The sequence below is a fragment of the Nematolebias whitei genome, chromosome 17 (assembly GCF_014905685.2).
Source record: "Nematolebias whitei isolate Nwh7 chromosome 17, NemWhi1, whole genome shotgun sequence".
Lineage (NCBI taxonomy): Eukaryota > Metazoa > Chordata > Actinopteri > Cyprinodontiformes > Rivulidae > Nematolebias > Nematolebias whitei.
Window position 1 is genome coordinate 37,898,140 of NC_056514.1, and position 18,869 is coordinate 37,917,008.

General features: G+C 41.9%; 2 protein-coding genes across 2 annotated transcripts in view; one reads left to right on the top strand and one right to left on the bottom strand.

The window, feature by feature from the left end:
* etv4 (ETS variant transcription factor 4) overlaps positions 1 to 3,732 on the top strand; it is a 60,545-nt gene extending 56,813 nt beyond the window's left edge. The window contains exons 12-13 of the mRNA XM_037690954.1: positions 3,071 to 3,172; positions 3,251 to 3,732. Coding sequence (XP_037546882.1) covers positions 3,071 to 3,172; positions 3,251 to 3,478 — 330 coding nt within the window. The 3' untranslated portion in view covers positions 3,479 to 3,732. The remainder of the gene's footprint in view (positions 1 to 3,070; positions 3,173 to 3,250) is intronic.
* Positions 3,733 to 4,670: 938 nt separating this feature from the next.
* Positions 4,671 to 18,608, bottom strand: dhx8 (DEAH (Asp-Glu-Ala-His) box polypeptide 8). Its single transcript, XM_037691594.1, has 15 exons — positions 18,144 to 18,608; positions 17,880 to 17,977; positions 17,278 to 17,425; positions 16,126 to 16,307; positions 12,329 to 12,523; positions 12,070 to 12,255; positions 11,767 to 11,977; positions 11,505 to 11,686; positions 9,632 to 9,772; positions 9,375 to 9,530; positions 9,151 to 9,288; positions 8,930 to 9,058; positions 8,262 to 8,458; positions 7,999 to 8,178; positions 4,671 to 5,516 (listed from the first exon to the last, which is right to left on the bottom strand). The coding sequence occupies exons 1-15, from the start codon at positions 18,229 to 18,231 to the stop codon at positions 5,297 to 5,299; spliced, it is 2,451 nt and encodes an 816-aa protein (XP_037547522.1). The 5' UTR covers positions 18,232 to 18,608; the 3' UTR covers positions 4,671 to 5,296.
* Positions 18,609 to 18,869: the final 261 nt, after the last annotated feature.

The window sequence follows — 18,869 nt, forward strand, 5'->3', positions numbered from 1 at the left end:
CTAGAATGTTTAGCTACATCTACTAACATGTTTAGCTACATCTACTAACATGTTTAGCTACATCTACTAACATGTTTAGCTACATCTACTAGCATATTTAACCACATCTACTAGCATATTTAACCTCATCTACTAGCATATTTAACCACATCTACTAGCATATTTAACTACATCTTCTACTAACATATTTAGCTACATCTACTAGAATGTTTAGCTACATCTACTAGCATGTTTAGCTACATCTAATAACATATTTAGCTACATCTACTAGCATATTTAACTACATCTTCTACTAACATATTTAGCTACATCTACTAGCATGTTTAGCTACATCTACAAGCATGTTTAGCTACTTCACTGACTCAGTTCTTCTGACAGTGAAGTGATGAACAAGCTGAAAAGCTCTGAGGTGTATCAGTGTCTCCACAGCAATAAGGTCGGTGTGTTTTGTTAAAATAGGTGGGACACAATCTTATTGACCTTAAATCAGACACAGAGTCCAGACAAAGCCTTAAAGTCCTCCATCACTGAGCTTTGGTTCATTACAAAGAAAATCATGAAGCTGAAGATGAACAAATACTATAAAGCTGTGACCTCCATACACCTGAAATCATCCCTCATGTTCTCGTCACTGTTTTCAATCCTTCCGAGGATCCGGCGTCTCTTCTCCGGTGGTTTATTGTCGTCCAGACACAAAGTAGGATGCAGGTTTTCCTCCGTCGACCGTTTGTCAACAAAGTGAAATGAACACACATACAGGGTTCACATTTTTCAGACACATTCTTCTTTAATTCTTCATCTGTAGGTAGGAGATGGAAAATAAACCTCTTTTCACAGGAACGCTCTTTGTTTTGGGTCCGTGTTCAAAACTCTGTTGTTGCAGCCGCTGATTTAGTTTGATCTGTTCCTGCAGCCGTGAACACATCAGGTACCTGAACTCAGCACGACTATTTTAGTAAACTTTACGGTTGTTAAATAAATGTAAACAAAACAAAAACAGAGTTTTATCTGATAAACTGAATGCCGTGCTCTGCTACCATGGTAGCCAATACCGACTACTACTTCCTGTCTGACAGGAAGTTGTACCATAATCATTTATATAGTAGAGGCCCCAGGGATAACGTGGATAGAGCAGGATAATGTCCTTTTAATTATTTTTGGTGTTTACAACATTTAAAAGATGCAACACATGTGGTAAAATAAACAATAATATCCTTTAAATTAAAAAAAAAACTTTTTTTATACAAATTTAAAGTGTGAAACCAACCAGTTGGCATCTGGTAACAAGTTTTCATTTAAAGGACACATTAACCATGAATACGACGGTAATCTTGTCTGGATTTTGTTTCTTACTTTATTTCCGTCCAGCCTTCTTGACTTTGAATAGATCTGTTACCTCTCCACATAATGTTATAATCTCAATATAATCCTGATTTGAGCAGAGCACACGGGTTATAATTCAAATATTTTGTTGCGTTTAAAGGAGTTGGCATTGGGCCGCCTTCCTCATCGTCATCGCCTCCGTTAGTCCGCCATTCAATATTGAGAACATGAAACGATGAACACTTTTCTTTATGATGGGACATTTTCTCAATGTGAAGTCTGTTTGACATGAAACCCTTGGAGGAGAGTTTGAAAACGGACGGCTCCGTGTTGTGTTGTCCATCGTCTCTTTACTGTGCATTAAAAATGAATGGGCTGAGAGTTTTACTGGAGCAATTAGGGTTGAGAGCGCACTCTGAGACTGCATCACTCCCCAACCCCCCCTGCTTTACAGTTTCTACCCTCCCCAACATAAACCAGCACAGCAGACCAACGGCTTGACTTCCTCCCGCTCAGCTGTGTGGGGTTGTTGTACGACTTTTCTTTCAGAGTTGGCAGCTTCAGCAGCTCAGCTGAGAGTTTAATTGAGGGCTGGAGCGACATTTTATGGCTGCGCTCAGACGACCATCACTCCCCTTTTCTCTGCAAACACTGCTCGACTCCAGTTACATTCAAGTGGTAATGGCTTACATGAAAAAGGAAGTGAGTCCACATGTGGAGGACTCAGCCCTGGTCCTGTCATGCAGAGGCTTCTGAGGACCCTTAGTGGTCACACTGTTGTACTGCAAACAGCTGCTGATGAAAAGATCCTTGAAGGAATGCATATCACCCGCCACCTTTCAGGTTAGACATTTAGACGGAAGTCATGTCAAACCTCACGTTATCTGTTGCCGCTGTGTTAACGACTGTCGGCTATCCTGAACAGCGTGAACTCCAAAAATAAATTGGTAGTAGATGTACTGGATACATGTACTGTGCACGCTGTGGAAGCAGAACATGGACTCAGTGATACTAGAATACTACCATTAATACAGGTCATGTCAAAATCTTAGGTGTTCAGTTTGTCGATTCCTACGAACATCTTGGTTGATTCACATCTTCTCTTTCAAGCCTCGTGTCAAAAACTTGGTAAAGAAACTGAAAGTTAAACTGGGTTTCTTCTTCAGAAACAGATCCTGTCTAACTCTGAATGCTAGAAAACACCTTGTATCTGTGACTTTCCTTCCCTCCATTGATCACGGTGACATTCTCTACAAGAACCCTGCAGATGTTGGATGCTGTCTATCACGGTGCACGAAGATTCATAACTGGCTGTAACTACTGTACCCACCACTGCACCCAGTACTGTAACTGGACACCTTTAACGTCACGCAGACTCTCCCACTTCTCATCTTTAAATCACTTCTTGGTCTGCTGCTTTCATACATCTCCTCCTACATGTCTCTGCGTGAGTGCAGCTACAGCGTGCGCCCTCAGGACATCATTACCTGCAGTGTCCCCTCAGTGAGAACTGAACTAGAGAAAAGAGCCTTCTCCTACTCCGCTCCTGGAATATCTTGCAAAAAGATCTGAAGCTCTTGACCTGTATAAAAGGTTGAATGAAAAATTCCCCGAGCTTTCCCTGTCTGGAAAATGTGAAAGTCATTTTCCGGGTTTTCCCTAATTTCCAGAGTCACTGGGAAGCCGACAAAGGTTGGATCCAAGACAAACTGTCCCGACATGTAACGGCAGTATTTTCTTTCCTCAGGTTGCCAGACTGTGGGGCATGCAGAAGAATCGTCCTGCCATGAACTACGACAAGCTCAGTCGCTCTCTGCGCTATTACTACGAGAAGGGAATCATGCAGAAGGTACAGAAACTAACCGAAGTGTTCACGTCAAATCAAAGGAGTGAGGTTTAGCTCTTCACGAGTCTCCTCTCTGCGCAGGTGGCCGGGGAGCGCTACGTTTACAAGTTTGTGTGCGAGCCCGAGGCGCTCATCTCCCTGGCTTTCCCCGACAATCAGCGGCCCAGCCTAAAGGCCGAGTTCGAGCGCTACGTCAACGAGGAGGACACGGTGCCCCTTTCACATCTGGACGAGGGCGTGCCCTACAACCCTGAACAACCCTCCCAAAACATGGGCCCTCAGCCCTACTCTAAAGGCTACATGTACTAAAGCCAGAATCCCTCCCCTCCACCTTCAGAAGTCCTCCTTGTTGCACCAACCCATCGTCATACACATCCTGAGACACCCCTCGCTCCCAGCACCTCTTGCACACACCCACCCCTTCCACTTGTATATAAGGCTATGGTTTTTTGTTTTAAATTAATCTCAGTAGGGATTGTTTTTGTTTTTAAGAGCTGCATTCCTCTCAACACTTCAACCTGACGGGTTGAAGCGATCGCTTAATAATAAACACCCATGATAATAACCCAACGAGAGTCGTGATGGTTTGTCGTTTCTTTTTAATTATCCTCCATCGTGAAAGAGGATCTGTCCGTTAGTGACGAGCCACTGGAAAGCATCTACAACTGATTAAATCTTGAACATGATTCACGATGGCCAGCAGTTAATTCAACTTTGCAAAGCACAAACAGCTCCACCACCTGCTGGTCGTGAATGGTATCACAGTCATGTAGACTGGTCCACGCTTCATTTCTATTCAGTTTATTTATTGTATAGCTCCAATGCTCAACAGAAGTTGTCTCAGGGCGCTGAACAGAAACATTTATGTACATTAAAAAAAGCCAATTAATAAAAAGTTACCTCAGGAAGCAGCAGATTGTGTTTAACCTTCACTTCGCTGCCATCCTCAGCAAGCACAAAGGAGACGGTGGAAAGGAAAACCTCCCTTTTAACAGGAAGTAACCTCGGCTGTCTGCTTTGACCAGCGGGGGTTCGAGAGGACAGGAAGTAGAAATAAAAACCAGAATGACGGATCCAGGTGTTGGAAAATCCAACAATGTTCAGTCACGTCATCTGGACGTTTTTTATTTTCTGAGACGTTTTGTCTTTTTCATCCAAAGGACTGAACATTGTCGGATTGTTGAGCGTGAACTTTTTGTACTTCGCTTACAATTATTTGATCAGCAGGTTCTGTTTTCTTGCAATAAGCTGCTGTTCTCGTCAAACTCCTCTTTTACGTCACTGGAATATCTTCGCGTCTCGTTTCACCGAGATGAACTGGCAGGAAAACCAACTTCACGAGCAGATTTTAAACACAGCCCAGGGTTGTCCTCGAGCAGCAGAAGACCGAGTCGCGGTGCTTTCCGTCTCCGTCGTGCACTTTAACTGCACGCCACAATTTATTTTAGAAATATAAATTACAAACTGGTTCTACAGGTTTCCCTCAATTTGATCTAAAATAAAATTAATTTAGATTTTTAGCACCAACTTATATTTGAGTTGTTTTTTTTATTTTCAGCTGTTAAATTAATTTGTGACTTACATCTGATTAATTAATTGAAGTGGAAAAATAAGTGAACAGAGAGTAATTACATATTTTACACCACATCTTATTCTGAGGAGGAAATACTAAAGTCTTGTATTTACATTTATGTTGAAGGTAAAAAGTACTAAAGTGTGTTTTTTCTTTGTTCATCTGTATTTACAGTAAAATTAAACTTTGACAAACGTTCAGTTTTTTTTCATTTCAGGTCTGATACACAGATATTTTTACAATGTTCAACCATTTTGGTCAAACAAAGAATCAGAAGAGTAAAAAAAAAAATCAAACTAAACTTCCCTCAGGTCCATTTTCAGATAATGTGAGTCCAATTTAAAACAGAAGAAATAAATAATCCATCAGTTTACACAGAATCTATAAAACGGCTCTTAATTAGTTTCTGCTCTAAAACGATTAAAATGACTGAAGCCACAAATTTAAGGAGACCGCATCCTGATCCGTGTGTCCAAAGCTGGTACAGTACCGCAGTGAAGATGACATCGCCACCGCCCAAACATCTGCGCTGCAGATTAGCGACGTCACCCGCGTCAGCGGCGTCTGAAGGCGCGGGAGATCCTCCAGGCGTTTGGCTCCTCGTAACGGTTGTACAGCGGTTCGAGGCGCTGCTGCTTCTTCTGCTTGCTGAGACGCGTGGGGTCGGACACTTTGAAGAAGGCGGGAGCGAACTCTACGAGCCAGCGGGGATCGATGGTGGTCACCTCGCGCATGTACTCCTTGGTGGTCAGGACCAACTCGTGGTACACCACCCTGCGGAGAACAGACGCAACAGTTTCAGTACAGGAGCCTTTAAATGGGACGTTACTGAAGAAACGAAGAAAGTTTACGTTTATGAGCAGAAAATGAAAAACAAAAATCAAACAACACTTTGTTTTAGGACCAGTAGGTTAAAGTTATGGCACCAAGTGAGTCGAATATAAGCAGCACTTGAAAAACTAGAACCAGAGGTGAAGCTTGAGATTAATAGACTTCTTATCTCCGTCAGCTGATCATGTCTGCAGGGCTGCGTTTACCCAGCATGCACCACTGGATGGATTGAATGAAACTCAGTGATGACGGACGTACAACAGATCAACTGTCGGAGTCAACATTATTCAAGATGGCCACTACAGCCAGCTGGACTTACAAAACACAAAAATGATGACGGTTCAGTCCATTTTATAGATCTAGAGACAGACTTTGTTGTGGTAGGAGCCGAGCATCCTTCCTACGTGTACTTCAGGGACTACACATCAAATGATATTTTACTTCCATTCAAAAATACTTTATTAACGCCAAAGGGAAATTAAACGTAACTCGTTATCCTGGTTTCATTATAAAGTTGTTCTAGACGATGACGGCTGTGGGCAGGAAGTAGCTCACGCAGCGGTCTGTCCCACAGCAGATCCAAAGAACTGGCCACAGATGCTGATCCGTCCACCCGGATCACTTCAGCCCCACCCGTTAGCTGCTAATGAACCTAAACTCTTAGAAAGAAATTACTGGGTGTAGCCGAGTCACGCCAATTTGATTAAAACTCCAAAATAGTTCAAACTTTGGTAACAACTAGGGATGCACCATTTATTTTTTACTTCCGATCGATCCCGATCCCTAAATCTGAATATCGGCCGATACCGATCCAGTTCCGATATCATCATCATCATCATCATTGATTTTACATGAGGCTGTAATAATCTCTCAAGTACAATTTGTACAAATATATGCATGCATGTCTAAAAAAAGCAACTTGAGGTAAGTTTTACTAATGTTGGATAAGTTTTAAAGTTAGAATTAAATTCTAACACAAAACATGTTTGTTTTTATTCTAAGCTTTAAAGTGGAAATTAAAGTGATTAATTTAAGCGATCGTTTAAAGTTATTTTATATATTTTTTTCTAAATAAGGGGCAGATATAAGATTTTTCTTCTTTCTGCACTCTTCATTCAATGTTTCTTTTTGATGAATTTGTTTTGTTTCTTTTAAATGAACGAATAAATGAATTAAATAAAATATTAAATAGCTTCAAACACAAGTTCACGGCATAAACCAACAGGCATGTTCCTGGTTGTAGTTATTTACATCACTTTATGATGCAGCTGTTTTTGCTTCAGCCTTTCCTAACACATTCTCCAAGTGCTAAACAAATAAACAACATATTTGCTTAAACCAGTACGTAGGCCTGTCACGATACAAGTTTTGCTGCCCGATGGACTGTCAGAAATTATTGTGATAAACGATAATAATGTTTGAAATTTGACAATAACTAGTAATTATTGTCAAATTTAAGAGGAAATGTTGGTTAATTTTGTGTTTAGTACCTTTTTTGACCAGTGGATGGCAGTATAAGACTGTTTGAACCGAAGGATGGATAGTGAGAGAGTGAGCAGCGTGTCTCAAAGAAAAATGGGAGGGAGGCTCCTTGACGTGACATGGGCTGTCTCCCCTTCCTGTTTTTCGCTTCTCAAAATGGTGGACACTCCTTGTGGTGTGAGAATAGCACTGGTCACACAAAGCTTTTAATAAAAAAAATTTTTTAATTAGTAAACAAGTTCTCGGCTTCTTTTTGCAGAAAAAAAACTTTTTAGACGAAGACACGAGTTTCGACCGTGAATTTTGGAGTTTCGACAAAACGTTCTTGCCCTGAGGTCGGCCTGTTAGCTTAGCTCGTAGCTTAGCTGCTTTTAATGACCCCAAAAACACAATTTTGGACGATTAAAACGGATTTTAAAGAGAAAGGGAGGGGTCAGTGAAGAACCGGAGTGGAGTCTTTTTGTCTTCCAGTGTCTTCAGTAGAAAGAGAGACATGAAGAAATGATAAAGCCGATAAATGAGGTCGGATTTTCATTTTTCATGCGATTAATTGATTTATTGTTTATCACAACCGACCTACCAACATGTCATCTACCTTTAAAACTCCAACATTTGGAGTCAACTCTATTTAAGATGGCTGCCACAGGTAACTACGATCAGCAAACACCTAAAATGTCTCGTCTCAGTTTTACAGACCCTGGACTGTGGTCGAGCTAAACGAGAGCTCACACCAGCTCGTCGCTGGACGAGACGGCGCTTTAAGACCTGAACATGGTTTGAAATAAAACCGTCCCGTCTCTACGAGGTGATTTCTAGTTAAAGCTCTGGCACAAAAAGGCAAAGAGCGTAAGGAACGCTTGGCCTGTCAGTTTTGAGTTCTGGTTAATAGAGATGTTACTGGGACGATTCTGGTTTAAATGGTTGAAGGGAGATGAGCTCGTACCATTCAGGCTGCCGGTTGAACAGAGCACTTGATGGGTGGATGTAAACGACCTGCTGATCTATGAGGGTTCTGTAGCCCTCCTGAGGATCCTTCTTGGCTGCATTTCTGAAGAAACCACTGCAGATGGCCTTCTGCACTCGTACCGTCGCTTTGCCACACGACACCACATCCAGTTTATGTCTGCGGAGGAAAAAGTACAACTTTAAGATACAACGCCCACGTTGTTCAACGCGCTTCGATTTGAAAATGTAAGCGACTCCTACCTGTCCATGATGCCCAACATCTGCTTGCGGATATCCTGAGCTCTGCGCAGGGAGCGAGCCTGGATGAAGTTCTCGTAACACCAGGGGTTGGAGAACTTGTTGTTCTTCCAGGAGTTGTACACGGCCAGCAGGGTGAGGTGGTCGCCCTCCGGCTGGTGGAACTTTGCCTTCTTCTGGTCGGCCAGGGCCTGCTTGTCCTGAAACATAAAAACGGAATAATTACTGTAATTTCCAGACTATTGAGTGCACCTGAATATAAGCCATGCCCACTAACAAAAAAAACAAAATAATAATTTGTACATATATATAGGACACAGTTGTGTATAAGCTGCAGGTGTCCACGTTGTAAAATTAAATATTTACACACAGATTTTTTTAAAGGCTAAATGTTTTGGCAGCATGGAGCTCGTAAAAATCCATAACTTTGCCACATCGTTGCAGTTGCCGTGTTCAAAGCGTGTGAAAAATGTAGCAGCTTATAATCCAGAAATCACTGTACTCTCACTAATAAGACTGGATGCAGTTTACACCTGAACCAATCCATGCACTCTTTATGAGAAGTGCATTTTAAAAAGGTTCGTCTGGTTCTGTGAGTTGTTACAACAGAATTCATAAAAAAAAAAAAAGAACTTGACGCTCTCAGATAGATCCTGCTGGGATGAACGTACCTTCGGCCTGTAGAAGACGTTCTGAACGGACAACATGGACACAATCGTGAGCATCTCTTCGCTGCAGCCCAGATGGACCGACATGATCAGCATCTTGCACAGCATGGGCTCCAGAGGGAACTCGGCCATCTAGGGCAGAGGGTTAAAGAATGTTGGTGAAGAAAATAAAAATAAAGCAAGAAGAGCGTTTAAGAAGAACTGCAGGTGGAAGCTCTCCTCACCCTTCTACCGAGCCGTGTGAGTAAGCCCTCGTCATCCAGAGCTCCCAGCGTGTAGAGCTGCTCCATGGCTGTGATCAGCGTCTCCATGGGGGGAGCGTCCATGAAGTCAAAGGACAGGAGGTCATTGATGCCCATGGCCTGGCGGAGAGAAGAAAAGAAACGGGTTGATGAAACTTTTAAAAGCTTTTAATTAACGTAAGATGAACGCTAAAAACCAGTCGGACCTTCAGAGACAGCACCGTGCTGGCCAAGTTGGTCCTCTGGATCTCCGGCACGTTGGTGGTCAGCATCTCGTCCCGGTAGGCTCTTTCAGTGTAAAGTCTGTAACACTTCCCTGGACCGGTTCTGCCGGCGCGGCCCGCCCTCTGCTTGGCCTGAGCCTGACGTCAAGTTCATGCTTACTTTAGTTCATTCACCTTTAATGAAGTTGTGCGACAACTTCTTTCGTATTCTTCTAATTAAAAACATCAGACCCCCGTACCTGTGAGATGGGCGTCACCACCAGCTGGTCGATGCCGGTCTTGGAGTTGTAGACCTTTTGTTTGACAAAGCCGGGGTCCACCACGTAATATATCCCATCGATGGTCAGAGACGTCTCGGCGATGTTTGTAGCGATAACGACCTGAAGAACAGAAACTGCTTTTTATTGGTCCTTGAAGGAACGTCCTCAAAACAATTCACTAATGACTTTTAGAAGAAACACAAGGGCTGGACTCGCACATTAAACTAATTCACAATTTAAAACTGAAATAAAACAAATTTAGACAATGAACATGTGGAATTTGTTCCAATTTTTTTAAAAAGAGAAGAATTTCCAGAAGTAAAACACAAACCAAACCTCAGTATAAACTGAACCTTACCTGGAGGTGAATATTAGGCCTGTCGCGATAAACAATAAATCAATTAATCGCATGATAAATGACAATTATCGACCTCATTTTCATGTATCGGCTTTATCGTTTCTTCTCTTCACTACAAGCAAGAAGCTAAGCTACGAGCTAAGTTAACCGACGACCTCGGGGGGAAAAAACCTCCGTCTTGTCGAAGCTCCAGAATTCAGTTGAAACCCGTGCCTTCGTGTAAAAAGTTGTTTTTCTCTGCTCAAACAGCTGAGAACTTGTTTACTGAATTTTTATTAAAAGCTTTGTGTGAAAAATGCTAAAGAGCCCAAACTACACTGAGCGTCCGCCATTTTGAGAACAGAAGAGAGACAGCCCATGTCACGTCAAGGGGCCGCCCTCCCATTTTTCTTAAAGAGACACGTTGCTCGCTCCCTCACTATCCATCCTTCGGTTCAAACAGTTTTGTACTGCCATCCGGTGGTCGAAAAAAGGTACTACACACAAAAAATAACCAACATTTCTTCTTAAATTTGACAATAATTACTAGTTAGTCACAATAATTTCTGAGACAATTAATCGGCCAGCAAAATCCGTTATCGTGACAGGCCAAGAGAATATAATTTAACTAATCCTGTGGCTTCTTAAGCTAAAGATTTGAGTGAGCACATTTGTTCTTTTTTCATTAAACCGTTAATCTGGATTTTTTTTTTCTTTTAATAAGAATCCAATTATATTCCAGGTTGTAAAGCAGCAAAACTGAAATAATTTCAAGAGGAACTAGAAAGTTCCTGGAGAAACTTTGACGCACACTGCTGCCAATTTAAACATTTTATTTGAGAGTACCGTGTTTGGGTTTCCTCTCAGCTATCAATACACCAAATTTCAGCTGAATTGCTCTAAAAGTTATATTTTTCCCCTTTTGGCTAAGGCGGCCATCTTGGATTTTTGATTTGGATTCAGTACGTGATGGGAAATGTTCTCAGCTTTCGCCACACAAACTTTTAGCGAAATGTCTCACAAATTAGCTGATTTATAGTATTTTTCCTTTTTAGCTCAGGCGGCCATCTTGGATTCTTGATTTGTATGAAAACTCGCTCTCCGGTACGACCGGAGCAAATTTCAGCTCAATATTTCAAAGAATGACAGTTACTGAGTTCTGTCATGCGTTTTGAATGAGAAAAACTGCTGCTTTGTTTGCAAATTGCGTCGCCATGGTAACTCGATACGCCAAGGAAAGTAATGGCACACATCACAGTGCCGAGGCGGCCATTTTAATATATATTTGTGGGGGTACATGTTGAGAGAAAAATAAGATATAAAGTTAAGAAACCCTTTGTCAGGTGTATAATATAATAATAGGTGCTGCCTTATACTAGGACAATTAATCCAATTAATATTTTTGCACGGCACTGCTTGTCATTTTATTTTATTTATTAAACCTTTATTTAAATAGGTAGTGTGACCGAGTCACGAGGACTCGTATTAGTTCATGTTCCAGAGGTCTGTTGTCACCTTTCTGCTTCCTGGAGGCGCAGGGTCAAAAATCCTGGTCTGCATTTCACTGGGCAGAGCAGAATAAACCGGCAGGATGATGAGTTCAGGAACGTCGGGTCCAAGAGACTTCATTCTCTCGTACAGAATCTCGCAGGCGGTATCGATCTCCTCCTGACCCGTTAAAAAGACCAGGATGTCACCTGAGCAGAGAACAGGTTGTGAGCAGACATTCATGTTAAAACTGCAGGTGAAGACGAGATGAGCGGTTTTTTTTTTTAACCTGGAGGCTCAGTCAGATGAATCTGCATGACGGTGATGAGGCTGGCGTCCAGATAGTCGGTCTCGGGTTCTTTGGTGTAAAGAACCTCAACTGGATACGTTCTTCCTGGGATGGTGAAGATGGGCGCTTCGTAGAAATACTGAGAGAACTTGACGGCGTCCAGCGTGGCCGAAGTTACGATCAGCTTCATGTCCGTGCGCTTCTGTACCGTCTAAAACCAAACGAATGCTCAGAGCAGTTCTCGTTGCAGCAACTTTCACATATCGACCATTGACAAGAAGATCGTGTGTTCTGGGTTTTCACCTTCTTGAGGAGACCAAACAAAACGTCCGTGTGGATCGTCCTCTCGTGGGCCTCGTCCAACATGATGATGGCGTACTGGCCCAGTTCGGAGTCGATCAAACACTCCCTCAGCAGCATACCGTCCGTCATGTACTTGATGACCGTCTCGGGACTAGTGCAGTCCTCAAACCGGATGGTGTAACCCACCTGCAGAACACACACAACCGATCAGCTGTTTGGAAATTAAACAGACGTGGTGGGTCCAGCAACAGAAACTCACCTCTTGTCCCAGACAGCACCCGTACTCCTCAGAGACTCTCTTGGCAACGGACATGGCGGCGACACGACGGGGCTGCGTGCAGCCGATCTTCCCTCTGGTGGTGTAACCTGCTTCTGCCAGGTACTGAGTGATCTGCGTGGTCTTACCAGAGCCCGTCTCTCCGATGACGATGAGAATCTGGTTGTCATGAACAGCCTGCAACAGATCAACAGGAGGAGGATTTAACGACGCCGACCGATGAATGAGCACAAATACATCCTTAAAAACAGAGAAGCATGCATCGATACCAGTACCAGTCTGCACATGGAGACACTGAAGTTCTGCCCATTCTTCCTGCAGAACAGCTCGAGCTCAGTGAGGTTGGATGGAGAGCGTTTGTGAACAGCAGTCTTCAGCTCTTTCCACATATCCTCCATTTGATTCAGGTCTGGACTTTGACTTGGCCATTCCAACACCTGGTTTATTTGTGAACCATTCCATTGTAGATGTGTCTTCATGTTTTGGATCATTGTCTTGTTGGAAGATAAATCTCCGTCCCAGTCTCAGGTCTCTTGCAGACTCAAACAGGTTTTCTTCCAGAATGGTCCTGTATTTGGCCCCATCCATCTTCCCATCAGTTCTGACCATCTTCCCTGTCCCTGCTGATGAAAAGCAGGCCCAAACCATGATGCTGCCACCACCATGTTTGACAGTGGGGATGGTGTGTTCAGGGTGATGAGCTGTGTTGCTTTTACTCCAAACATATCGTTTTCATTGTGGCCAAACAGTTGGATTTTGGTTTCATGTGACCAGAGCACCTTCTTCCACATGTTTGGTGTCTCCCAGGTGTCAAACTTTAAACAACACTTTTTATGGATATCTTTGAGAAATGGCTTTCTTCTTGCCACTCTTCCATAAAGGCCAGATTTGTGCAGTGTACGACTGATTGTTGTCCTATGGACAGACTCTCCCACCTCAGCTGTAGATCTCTGCAGTTCATCCAGAGTGATCATGGGCCTCTTGGCTGCATCTCTGATCAGTCTTCTCCTTGTTCCAGATGAAAGTTTAGAGGGACGGCCGGGTCTTGGTAGATTTGCAGTGGTCTGATACTCCTTCCATTTCAATATGATTGCTTGCACAGTGCTCCTTGGGATGTTTAAAGCTTGGGAAATCTTTTTGTATCCAAATCCAGCTTTAAACTTCTCCACAACAGTATCTCGGACCTGCCTGGTGTGTTCCTTGGTCTTCATGATGCTCTCTGCACTTTGAACAGAACCCTGAGACTATCACAGAGCAGGTGCATTTATACGGAGACTTGATTACACACAGGTGGATTCTATTGATCATCATGAGTCATTTGGGACAACATTGGATCATTCGTAGATCCTCACTGAACTTCTGGAGTGAGTTTGCTGCTCTGAAAGTAAAGGGGCCCAATAATATTGCACACCCCACTTTTCAGTTTTTTATTTGTTAAAAAAGTTTGACACAGCCAATAAATTTCATTCCACTTCAAGATTGTGTCCCACTTGTTGTTGATTCTTCACAAAAAATAAAATGTTTATATCTTTATGTTTGAAGCCTGAAATGTGGCAAAAGGTTGAAAAGTTCAAGGGAGCGAACACTTTCCCAAGGCTCTGTACAAAACCTCCATCCGCTCTCAGCTATTACAACTAAGAGCTATAGATCACCATCAAGTGAGGAGTGATGAGGCCTGACTGGGCCAGTGGAGCGAATGGATACGGCCAGAACTGACCGTTCATCAGTCTTCCACCAGAAGATCCTTAACGAGCTGCTTAATGATTAGAAGCTGCCAAAGGAAGCGCTAAGCTAACGCTCAGCTAACGCTTTGAAACTGACATTTTTATTCCACATGTGCTGCTGAGAGCTGCATGTTTTTTTTGAAGAGGTCAGTGACAGAAACGTTGTCTCCTACGCTCACACGTCTTCAGTATTGTTTATATTTCAGCTTTAGTAATGTTCTGTTGATCAACAATGACTGTTAAACCTGATGGAGGTTTTTCTGGGGAGGGTTGTGGGAACGAGTGACTTGATTCATTTTAATACTTTTTCCTTAAATGTAAATTTTCAACATACAAATAACTTGTTGGAACAGATTTTGTGTTGAGAGGTTCTACTACTTGTAAGAAGGGTAATAGCATTTATTATTTTTATTTATTTATTATTATTATTAAATAGGGGTGGAGAATTACTTTTCTTTTTCCGATGAATCTAGATTCTTAGTCCTGGCGATTCTGAATCGTTTCTAAAGGTCCATAAAATCGATTTCAAAATGCATTTAAGTTTTATATTTTTTCCGCTCCTACTCCCCGTTCGGCCGCCGTAGAATTGAGCCGTGTAGGCCACCGTACAGCAAGCTAGTTAGCCAGCTCCCTTTATCTGAATGGAGCCTGTTAGCATGGAGGAGGGGGGACAGCGCGATTCAACCCTTCGTCTTTAAAAATCATTTCAGATCCTACAATGATCCGGGGGAAGACAGAGCTTCACAAGAACACAGATGTTTACAAGAAGCGTAAAATAAAATTGCACAGTATTTTGGAAATACGACAAAATTCACGGAAGATGAAAGCGAAACAGCCGACCAGCGAACTCTGCAACGAACTTCCAGCTGATTGTCCAAAGGCTGTGAAGAGTTCCCTCCATCTCCGGCTGCATCACAAAGATTTATGATCAGACAGCTCCGTGAAGGTGACGGGTTCAGGTTTATTTTTAATACGATGGATTCAACGTACGTTATTATAAAGCAGCTCCACAACTTCACCGTGAAACAACAAATGGGTGAAGCTCTGATGCAGCTGCAGATCAAAGGTAAATGTTATTTCTCATATTAAACTAAAACTTTTAGACAAGTTGTTCAACAAACTTTATGTAATTTGTCTTTTTAACAGGTTGAAGAGATGAGACACATCTGGAGCCAGTTCTAAATGATACAGTTTATAAATTATAGTTCAGAAGTTTTTGTGCAAACTTGCACAGGTTTTTAAATGTTGTTAAATATTTACTAAATATGAATTAATATGGTTAAGACTGTGAAGTCTGTATATTTTATATTAGGTTCAGTTTTGAAAATATAAACGTTAGAGCAATATGGTTAAAAATAACCGAAGTCTGTATTTTATTTTGAATTAAAGGTTAATGTACCATGGTAGGCTGAAGTCTGTTTACTTTTATATAATTTTGAATTATTTGTCTGTGATGGACTGGAGACCTGTCCAGGTGTCCCCCACCTCTCAGTGATGGTTGATATGGGCACCAGTGATACCAGTGACTCAAAAAGGAAGAAGTGGATAAAGATGATGGATGAATTATTTTAAAAAATTTAGAAAAATTCAGGCAACTAAACTAACCTAATACTGGTAATTTAAGTTACAGAATTTTATGCACTCCTGTATTTTTTCCTATTTTTGGTATAAATACAAAACGAATAAAAAATATTTGATACGGTAAGGAACCTAAAATGATTGTTTTAAATAAATGTTCTATTTGCTTACATTGTTGTTTAATCTTCTCAGCTCGTCAGTTACAGAACTGAAACTAAATTTATGATCATGTCAACAGAAAAAAAAAAAGATTTAAAATCGTATCGCGACGCCAAATATCAGAATCGGATCGTCAGACACGGAGATTCGCAGCCCTATTATTAATAGTAGTACTTGTATCAACATCCTGTTTCAGTAAACGCTGAGTGCTCATGCTTGGAACGGGTTGTTGTGGTGAATGTGGTGTTGGTTCATCCTGAAAACAACATGATCTCTACAGAGTCCTCTCCTTTACGTTTGTATTAAACTGTGCAGGACCTGAATGAGCTGCTCCTTCAGCTTGTAGATGGGCAGGCTCTCCCTCTGCTCCAGGATGGAGAGCTGGGTCTTCTTCCCGTACGAGGCTTTGTTCCCCCCAAAAGCATGTTTCTTCCACTCGGGAATGTCGTTGGGCATCATGCCGATTCCCCTCATGTTGGCAGCGATCTGCCGCCCGTCAGCTGGAAAACAACAACACGGTTCAACCAAAGTAGAGCTTTAATACACGTGATATCAAAACACACAAACAATGGGAACTTGACAGACTCGAGGGTTTATTGAGGATTTACTGAAACATTAACGATTCCATCCGGCCCAGTGGGGGGGGGGCTGCAGGAAGCCAGATAATAATCTCCAGTAGCAGAAGGCCCGAGGGTCTGTTTTTGTCAGCATGGAGGAAGTCTCATGTCTGACTCAGGACTGTTTTGTGGTTCTAATGAAACATGAGCGGCTACACGACCACACAGCAAATTAAATCTGTTATTTGGAGCCAAATTTATAAAAGTAAAGACATTTATTTTGAATTGAATCTGAAGAAATATGCTAGGCTATATTAATTCAGCTACGGGCTCTTTCACAAAACACCAGAACTTTGACCCCTGCTGGCCACCTCTTGACATTTCTGAGTGGACTGAGGCAGCTGGGAGGGTTAAAACCAACAACCTGCAAAGCGAGGTAGAAACAGAGGCGAAACGGTAGAAATGTGAAAACTTTAAGGATTAATAAAGTGATGACGTGTGGTCTGTGCTACCACCTGGTTGCATGATTAAACAACAACAAACAGATTTAAGATTGCTGATGACATAAAACTTTGCATTTAGTTTGAAAAAACGGTTCAGCAAAAAGAACTGCCAAATTAAATTAATTATCATGTTTCGAAAAAGATACGATGGAGACGTCAGTCACTTGTTTAATGCATTGCACTCCACTTCAGCAGAAGTCTGCTGCACGCCTCCTTTGGTTCCGAGACGCTCGCTTCATGTTTGAGAGCTCACGTCTGTGTGGGACGTGGCCGGCTCCATCTGTGATTTATGAGCGGGAGCGTACAGACAGACGGCTTTGTGCGTCTATTTTGCAGAACTGTTTTGTGAAAGAGCCTTTTGACTTTAGTATCAATATATGCAGCTTCTAATGACTTAATGGATCTCTAACCGTCTGGAAGTGGGTCGACCCAGTGTTTGTTCAGCCCCATGGGGATGGAGTCCATCTCTGCCTCTCGAGCAGCCTGCTTCAGCTCCCGTCTCTCCTTAGCGAGAGCGCTCTGCATCATCGCTGCCTGCGACAGGGAGCCATCTGGATTCTGTGCACAACACAAGAACATAAAGAGTTTAGGAAGTGCCAAACTTTAACTTTAAATTAAATGTGCACAAAGAAAATGACAGATGGAGATGTGGTGCTGTTGGGGGCTCGCCGCCCTAAAATCAAACATCTGCAATTCTTGACTCTTAAACCTTTAAAAAATATATTCTACGCATTTCAAATTTAAACTTTAAAATGGGCATAAATATAATAAAAATGGACATTATGGTAACATTGTTTACAACTGTTGAATCATTTTTAAAGGAATTATGTTTAAAATTAAAAATTAGATTCACAAACTTTTTCTACACTTATTCAAACAAATAATTTTTTTGTGTGTATTTTTCCACTTTTTTGGACTTGTAGGATTCCTGGAAATAAAATTACCCCAATAGATAAATTAGTTTAACAGTCTGCTTTGACTTTATTTAGCCCAGAAAATGTGACAGACGTACTTTTACGATCTTGACCGGACTCATGTCCATGCTTTGTTTGGTGTGTCCTCTCAGAAACGGGGGTTCCTCTTCAACGAGCTCTATTTCCAAATCTTCATCTGTTTGGAAACAAACACAAACCGGGTCAGTTGACTCTGACACAAAGTCCACAAGAACAGCTCGGTTTGGTTCTTAGTGGTGTGCTTTAATTTAATTAGAGAAAATTCACAAACAGAAAGAACATTTCTGTTGTTATTTTACACCAAATGAAAATCAACATCTTACCCTCTTCATCATCAACTTTTGGAAGGATCCCCGTCTCATCATCGAAATCGGGGAATTCTTCTTTGGACAACACATTAGCAGCAATCATCTGAGAAAAGAGCAGAACAATTTAATAAAATATTTATTCACAAGAAGCTCAAAGTGTTTTTCTTACTCGCTCAGATTAATTAGTGAAACACGCCGATCAATTAACTGATTTAACGTTTTGATTAGTGGCCAACAATAATAACTAAATTAGACGGTGGCTGTAAATGATGTTCACAGATGGAACAGAAGATGCACGAGTTGAATAATTAGTGAAGAACAGCTGTTTCACTGTAGATATTTAACTGAATGTTCTCAGATGCCGTAAGAGCAATAAAATGAAAGAACAAAAAAGGTTCAATCGTTTCATCTGGACCAGTTCCTTTAAACGAGAAACGTTTCGTTCTCCATCCAGAGGACTTCCTCAGTCTACGGCCTGCCAACCAGATCTGTCCCACAGGTAGCCTTCACTGCTGTTTCAAGCCAACCTCCTGTTGGAATCTCAGAAGTAAACTTTTAACACGGGCAAAACACACTCATCCAAAACAGTCAATCATCACGAACAACAACCAAATGTTTTAGAGATGATCAACTTGCTACTCACAGAAACAGCCTGAGCACAACCAAGGCCAAAGTGGTTCAGAAAAAAGGTTTGCAAGCTCAATCATCCAGGTAGACAACAACAAAAAAAGGTTAACTCGT